At 42.2% G+C, this 8,411-nt stretch overlaps 1 protein-coding gene across 1 annotated transcript; it reads right to left on the reverse strand.

Moving 5' to 3' along the window:
- Positions 1 to 963: 963 nt before the first annotated feature.
- On the reverse strand, positions 964 to 8,207 carry LOC109868710 (prostaglandin E2 receptor EP4 subtype-like). Its single transcript, XM_020458431.2, has 2 exons — positions 6,848 to 8,207; positions 964 to 3,816 (listed from the first exon to the last, which is right to left on the reverse strand). Exons 1-2 carry the CDS (start codon positions 7,628 to 7,630, stop codon positions 3,184 to 3,186), a joined length of 1,416 nt encoding a protein of 471 aa, XP_020314020.1. The 5' UTR covers positions 7,631 to 8,207; the 3' UTR covers positions 964 to 3,183.
- Positions 8,208 to 8,411: the final 204 nt, after the last annotated feature.

An 8,411-nucleotide genomic window follows, 5' to 3' on the forward strand; every position in this document is an offset into this window, starting at 1 on the left:
GCTATGCTACAAATATTAACTAGTGGATGTACAGTACAAAAGCCTATGTTATACATTATTTAAAGTGTAAATAATTTGCAACCCTCACATGTTTTCTCATAAAGGTGCTGTAGTTGAGAAATTACATTTCTTTATTATTGATTAGAGGCATATTAACTGTAAAACATCTGAAAATGCTGCTTCCTTCTGAATAAAATGTAGCAAAGCATATGCAGCCAACCTAAACCAGTCTTTACGACTGACCTGATGAACCACATTAGGATGAAGGATGGTGACTGCTATTGATCAATGATCTGTAGCCTCCGTCAGATTAATCCTGTCATCAGTATTTATGTTTATTTTTAGTGCCATCAGTGGGCTGGACTGATTGATAACTTATTTGTTTAGAGGCTTTGATCAGGTAGTCAGGTTACCAGGTCAGTCGTAAAGACTGGGTCAGGTTGGCTGCATGTGTTTTCCTGTGGCCTGCTTACGACCTTCCTCATCGAGCTCTGCTTATGCAAATACTGCTTATTGATAATAATGTCAATCAACGTTGTTGTGAGTTTAGGTCATCAGTAAAAGGCTGGTTCGGGTTGATTGTATTTTGCACAGTCCAATATGACCCTCCTTCACCATCAAGCCCTGAGGGAGTTTCTCTACTTCAGAAGGAGTGTGGACAGGACTTGAAACATGGAGGTGTCGAGGGGCAGCCAGAGTTTCAATCTAGCGTACTTCTCATGGCCATATAGTAGCTTGATGCAATGTTTGGTTAGCCTAGTAGTAATGAGATGTCAGTCAAATTTGTCGTGAGGGGGTGCAATCATAGGAGTGCAATATCGTAATGTTGCTCGGTGTCTGAACAGATAGACTTGTATGAGCTGGTTCATTTTAAACTTTGAAATTTAATTTAATATTTTTAACTTAGAAACATACTGTATCTCTTTTCTTTAGCCACATTAAAAGCAAAGCATCCAAAGCACATTTCAGTTCACTGATATCATTTAATTGGGGGAAAGTAATGCCATACACCTATAAAGTGTCATTTGAACAAAAGACAACAGCAATGTAAATCCTCTTTGTTATTTCAACCATACAAGCTGTAGGATCTTAATTTGATCACTCTTTTGCGCTGCACGAAATGCATAGAATCTTTGTGATTTACATCAATTCACTGAACACGCACACTAACACATGGTTATATTAATAATATTCCACTTTTCATGTAGCCTCATTTTGACCAACTAATAGCCTAACCATCGATTAGGCAACATTATGGACTAAACGTCCAAATCCTGTTGCTGCAGGATTATTTTGCTGCGATTATTTTGCTACAGGTCAAATTAAAATCCTATCTGTACAAGATCAGTACAAGTAACAGTGAAATGCATGGAATTATATGCTCAATAGTCTTGCTGGATTTTTATACTTCATCTTCCCCACAACAATTATTGTCCTTCATTACCAGTCATTTGTGTTGATCTTAAATCAATAAAAAGATGTTAACAGAAAGGAAAATAGCACAAAGGTCTTCGTCTTGTCAACAGGCGGTGAGGTCCTTCCAGGTAGCGGTCCACCTGTGTCCGTCAGAGCGCCCCCTCTGGTCGGATGACCTGGCGTGGGTGCAGCAGCTGCTGCAGCAGAGATGGACAGCCCAGAACCAGACCCAGCGGGAGGAGGAGGCCCAACGGGATGTCCTGAACCCTCCAGAGCTCCAGCAGGACAACAACTTTTAGTCAAACGAGGTGGTGGCCTGCGCTGCCGTAGCCGAGAGACAGAGACGCTATGAGGAACTGAAGAGGACAGTTGTGGTTGTCGACGCTGAGGGGAATTCTAGAGAGGTAACTGTGGAGGAGGCGGGGTCAGGGGACATAGCCTCTTCATCACAGGATCAGTTGGTCAAAGCACGGGGACTATGATCTGTCTCTAAGGATTTATGTGCTAGAATGGATCTTATGGACTAGAATGGATCTTATGGGCTAGAATGGATCTTATGGACTAGAATGGATCTTATGGGCTAGAATGGATCTTATGGACTAGAATGGATCTTATGGACTAGAATGGATCTTATGGGCTAGAATGGATCTTATGGACTAGAATGGATCTTATGGACTAGAATGGATCTTATGGGCTAGAATGGATCTTATGGGCTAGAATGGATCTTATGGACTAGAATGGATCTTATGGACTAGAATGGATCTTATGGGCTAGAATGGATCTTATGGGCTAGAATGGATCTTATGGACTAGAATGGATCTTATGGGCTGAAATGGGTCTTTTGTTTGTTTTTGTTGTTTTGAGTCTTTTGCATGGGATTTATATGCTCAATAGTTTTGCTGTATTTTTATACTTCAGGCATTGTTTTGAAACTGCCAAGTCAACCAATATGATGCAAATGTTGAAATATAACATACAATTTCAATCCATTTTGTAGCAATTTGACATGGATACAAACTAGCTAGACCTTCTCACAGAGAAGAAACATGTATTTTTTCTTTCTGAAATAAATTGATGTTATGGGACACAATTCACATTGTAGCCTCAGGATTATACAGTGTATCACAACAATTGTATTGGTGGAGGCCAGTGGTAAGTAGTGGTCCTCGCTATCTGGGATTGTTGGGATGTCCCTACCCCTTTGTTGTTTAAAATGTTTAAAATGTTAAGGTCATGATTAGGTAAATGTTCTGGTTTAGTTAGGGTTTAGGGGGTGGGGACGTCCCAAGGATCTCAGATAGCACTATGATAGCATGGTAGCATTTAGTGCCTTTCAGTGGGTTTGAGTTTTTGAAAAGTTCAATGAAATCTCCTTATTGTCTTTATAAAGGTGAAATTACATTTTATGTTCATTACAGATGTGTGTGCTGGTATATGTATATTATATTGGTATTCTTGTAATAAGAATGTGACATATATAATAGATCCAATATATGATCTATGTAAATAGATCCAATCTCATACAATCCACATTGGCACCATGTAACATTTTGACCGAACCCTAAACAGGACATCATGCTTCAGCTAGGAGCTTATTTGCTTCATGTGGTTGTTTTTATAATAGTACAAACATGACACAGGGAAACATTTTCCTTATGAGTTTAACCCTTCAGAAGTCCCAACCTTTAAGGCTATTAGACGTCCTTTTTCCCCTCTGTGACTTTTCTGTGTTATCCGCCACTCTAGCTAAGTTTGTGTTTGTGTCCGTCAGATGCATTTCTCCTGTAAGTTCAGTGTCTCGTCTGTAAACGTCACATGTAGAGTCTTGTCTTTTCTGACCGATGGCACCCTGTTCAGAGGTGAAGGATCAACTGTCCCATCTGTCCTCATTGATATACTGGGGCCTAAAGTGCCCTTTTCGAAATCATTTTGCATCCCCTTCCCCCCTGGTGTCTGTTGGTCCTGTAGCAGGGAGCACTCCACAGCCGGGGGGCTGGGTCTTCCCTCTCCCCCTGTCCCTGTCCCTCTAGACCCCCCCCCGGTCCCCTCCGGCAAATAAAGAAACGTCTGTGAAGTACTGATGACCTCCCTCAGCTCGCGGGACACCAGCGACGGCGAATCCCGGGATACGATGGACGAATTCGGATGACCTTCACCTCCGCAGCGAAATTGACCCCTGACCCCTGAGCCCCGCCCCCGGCAGCCCATACGGCAGAACAGACACTTGATCTTCTCCACCAGCTTCAGCAGGACAGTCTTCCTCAGCAGGATGTAGATCCAGGGATCCAGGATAGGGTTGATGGAGGCAATGCGGATGGCGTGGAGATCTGGGTTCTTCTCCAGGGGAGTTGAATGGGCGTCGAACGCAACCATAGACAGCTGGTTCACAAACACCCGCAGCTGAGGGAGGAAAGAAGGGATAGGGACAGGGTTGGAGGGTTATTGGTTATTCAGTGTATTTTTGAGGATGGTGTACCTTTAAAGCTTCAATAGGTGTGTTCAATAGGATTCCCATATTGAATCCTGTTGTACTATCCTAATTGAATCCTATTGAAGTAGCTTTCCAACCTGCTTATATCTGCACACGTGAATATCATTAGCCTAAACCTACATAGCAGTTATTTGTTATAATTATTGTTGCGCAAGAAAAACCTACATAAATACATGACAAACTATCATGGTTGCTATGAAAGCAAAGCTATTTGACTATGGCGTTGTGCGTGTTGTCATAAGATGAGCATGGCATGGGCAGTAGAGCGTACTGTAGCTAGCAGCACTAGTATCTGCCCGGCAGACAGTGGCACAGAAGCCTGGGCAGAGAGCTAATGAAAACACAACCCCACCCCCAGGTTAATCATCAATCATATGAAAGTCTCTGGCTATTGGCTATCACCAAGGTCCAAACAACAACCTATCTCAGACAACGTCAAAGTAAGTGAAGTGAAATAACTGTCAGGCACATGGTTAGTTATGACTATATGATAAGATTATATGGGTGACTCCCTGGGGTTGTTCCTGGAAAGTACAGTGGGAGAGAGAACTCTGGTACACTGATTATAGAACAGCAGTCTTCTTCAAATATAAATGTCTGCCTTTCAGTTCATGTTTTTGAAGCTTGCAGGATGAACTGTCTAGTGACTCTGTCCTTAGCTCTCAGTCAAAGCATGGGGACGACATTTAGAACTCAATATCTCATTATAGACTACAGGTTCTTCTTCAGACCTTAAGCCCTCAGTTCATCTTTTCAGTGTTTTTGAAGCTTGCAGTGGGTATATCTTTACATGTAACTAACTCTCAAATGTGGCATGGAGACTGTTTATAGAACACTATATATCATTGATCATTTTCAGTGCCTTGCTGTTAATTTGTTCATTTTCTCTGTGGAGTGTTTTTGAGCTTGCAGTATGTACTGTCTCTAGTCACTGTCCTTACAGTATCCTCTTGTAACTACCATGCAGTGCATGGGAACAGGATGGCTTATAGGACTCTGTACAGAGGACCGAGCTCAGTGGAAATGTTTGAGCTCAGTGGAAATGTCCGTATGTCCAGTTGATCTTGTCTCCATGGGAGAGCTTTTAACTAATAAACTCCATATCTGTTTCCCTGTATAACAAGTATACACAGACAGAATAATCCACTGATGACATCTGGGGCCAGTTGAACCAGTTGGACGTGACAATCAGGGATATCGTTTAAGATTGATGTCGAAAGCTTGTTGGTATTTTTTTATCTTAAGGTTGGTCATAGCTACGTCTGACTTTGTGATCACAATTTACACCTGTTGCAAGTCATCCAACCATTATAATAAATGTAAAGCAATATAGGTGTGTGTGGTCAACTAGATGATCATTTTAGCACCATTTTCATTAGGGCAGTGCCATCGCGCAGCTTTGAGACCAACATGGGGACTCATCTGAATAAATACATCAGATTTTAGTTTTTACTAAATCTCTATCTACTACTATTTTCTATAAGTATCATGATGAAAATAGTCTCAATTTAACACCCTACAGTGGTATTCAAAGTCGGGGAACTGCACTGCCACATTTTTTGGAACCAAGAATTAAGAGAACAGATGATCGTATGGGACAATATACAAACGTTTTTAAGAATGGTAATTGGAAAAAAAAAGAACATTTTATTGAGCAAATGTATTTATTGGTTGTCTTAATTTTGATAAGAGCTATTCAAATGTTATGAATTGAATGTCATTTAACCAATTTTAAGGTTCCCACTTTTCACAGACATCAATTCAAGGTCTATTCCACATTGGTTCAACGTAATTTGTGGAAACCATGTTGATTCAACCATATGCCCAGTGGGTTGTGTCATTTCATTTTGGGTGGGTTCGCTAGAAATTCTAGAGAAAAAAAATGGTGTCCCCAGAAATTCTGGCCCCCAAAAAATGGGGTCCCTAGTTAAAATGTGGAATATCACCACTACCTTACGCACTTCCCACATAGAAGGGCTTACTCTATTTGCATTTCTCAAGGTGGTTAGAGGTGTGGTTATGCACGTACGCACACGTGGGTGCACTCACTCACGTACACGCACAAAAAGCATGTATTAGCCTGTCTTTCCTATATTTGTGCTAAATCAGCCCATAGCGGGCTGAAGTATTTGCATAGCCTACCTGTTATATATTCTCTAATATTAGATCTTATTAACCCAAGGGCTTCTCTTTCTTATAGTCAGTCCTTATCTTTTTGGTGACTGGCTTCTAAAGAGAAAAGCAACAACAACAAAAAATCTAATGGTGGAATGAGCTTCCCCCTGAGGCAGAGTCCCTGCCAATCTAAACAAAAAAAGCGCTGACTTTGCGGATAACTTCTTTATTGAGAGAAAATTTACCTTTGTGATATGTGGTTGTCTCACCTAGCTATCCGAATGCACTAACTGTAAGTCACTCTGGATAAGAGTGTCTGCTAAATGACTAAAATTGAAATGGAGAAGGTAGATGAATAGATAAATTATATTTATTTGTTCTTATTTTTCTCAAAGTAAGGAAATATTTAAAACGAGTTAATATTCTGAATAGGCCTAACAACACCTCAGCAGGCAACCGGCTGAACAATAACAGCAATAACACAATAATTAAGCCTATTCAATTCCTTTATTCGATTGGGAGGGCATTTAGGATCTCATTTTGGGCATATTCCCTCCAATTATCAACGCGTATGCTGATGCGTAAAGATGTTACAACAAATAATGACGTCACACAAACCAGAACGCACTGTGCTTTGCATTAACGTTTGCATTTATTAGACAACCCATACTTGTGTCGTGTCTTTTAATTGCACGGTACCAGGTTATCCATTCCTGCACAGTTCGCACACACAACGAGAGATACAAAAGTGAGACAAATGTTTGCGCAACTTCAAATCAATCAAAATATTGCAATAGTTATTCGGCAAGGCGTCAAATCACTTACCACTAAAGGTATGGAGCAGATGAGAACCACCACAGAGGTAGCGATGAGCAGAATGACCATCTGGATCTCTGCGCCCGCCATGCGTTGGAAGCTCCGTCTGCGCCTGAGGACAGCTATGCGACCTCCCTGTTCCGTACCCAGCGATGTCCTGCGGATGAACCGCTTGTGCATCATAATCAGCGCCCCGCACACCAGCACGTTGCATATGACCGTGGTGAGGATGAGGAAAGAGCTCACCCCGGCATACATATAGGAGAAGGCGGCGTGCGTGGAGTCGTTAGTCCGCCAGTCGATGAAGCACCAGGTCTCTGGGAACTGCTTTTTCACCTTACCGAGTCCCATGGCAGGCAGCGCGCAGAACAGCACGTTGGAGATGTAGATTCCCGCAAGCGTCAACGCAGCAAGTCTTTGGTCCACGTTATGGTTGTAGAAATATGCATGATTTATGGCCAAGTATCTCTCTATGGACATGGCACAGATAATGCTGAGGCCGACCAGAAAGAAGAAGAGAAGGATGAAGCCGGAGTACTGACACAGTGACTCTCCTCCCGGCCACTTCCCTTGCACACGGGTGGCGATGGTGACGGGGCTGGCCAGCAGCGTGCCCAAAAGGTCGGTCACTGCAAGCCCGCACACCAGCGTGTAGAAGGTGGTCTCCTTCTGTTCTTTCCGAGACTTTCGGAGCACCACGATGGCGATTACATTCCCCACCACTCCTAAAATAAACATAATCACCGGAATAGTAGGCTCTCGGGGCCCATCTTTTATCGTTCCGTTATTCATACCTGTCACAATTCTCTCACAATTTCTTTGTGGAATTAAATAGTCACTTCTTCACCAGTGTCCTCCTCTCCCAATCCGTTTGCATGTCGTTACCCTTTCCGTAGGTGCGCGCTCTCCAAGTCGTTCAATAACACGCAAAACCATACTTCCCCAATTTCCATTATTTTAACTAACCGTTACACACTTGAATAACAGCTCAAATGAATGTCTCCGTGTTTGACTGTACATGCTCCTCTCTTTAGTTAGTCACAAACTTTAGTTTATTTTTACAATCCGAAGTGTTTCTGTCCCAGACGTCCTGCACACCGCGAGGCCCACATAGACATTGACAAGGGAAGTTTTTGGTCGGAGCTTGTGTTCAACTCCTCCTTCGTCTTCGCTGCCCTCACTGTGCGTTTGAATTAGAAGCTTCACACTGTGGTGTAGCCTAGCACCCTATGCAATGCAGCAGAAGTCTCGACGTCAGAAATGTATTTGAAACCAGGAAACCACACCATGCGTATTTTTCCCCGTCTACAGGTGACTTCAAATAGGCATAATGACTAACTGTTAGCACTATTTCATTTAGGGGTTATTTTGTGACATTATTGCATACCAACCATTGATCTTGATTACACAGGAGCCCAGTCTTATACAATGGAGCAGTTTTATAAAATTGCTCTCGTTCCTCTTATTTGCATTGCGCACACCCATAATAAATCATGTTATAAATGCCTGCAACGTTTGCAGTTTCCATGTGAGTTATTAGAGGTAGGCTATAGAGTAAAAAAATAAACGTGTT

This window comes from Oncorhynchus kisutch, linkage group LG23, assembly GCF_002021735.2.
Source record: "Oncorhynchus kisutch isolate 150728-3 linkage group LG23, Okis_V2, whole genome shotgun sequence".
NCBI lineage: Eukaryota > Metazoa > Chordata > Actinopteri > Salmoniformes > Salmonidae > Oncorhynchus > Oncorhynchus kisutch.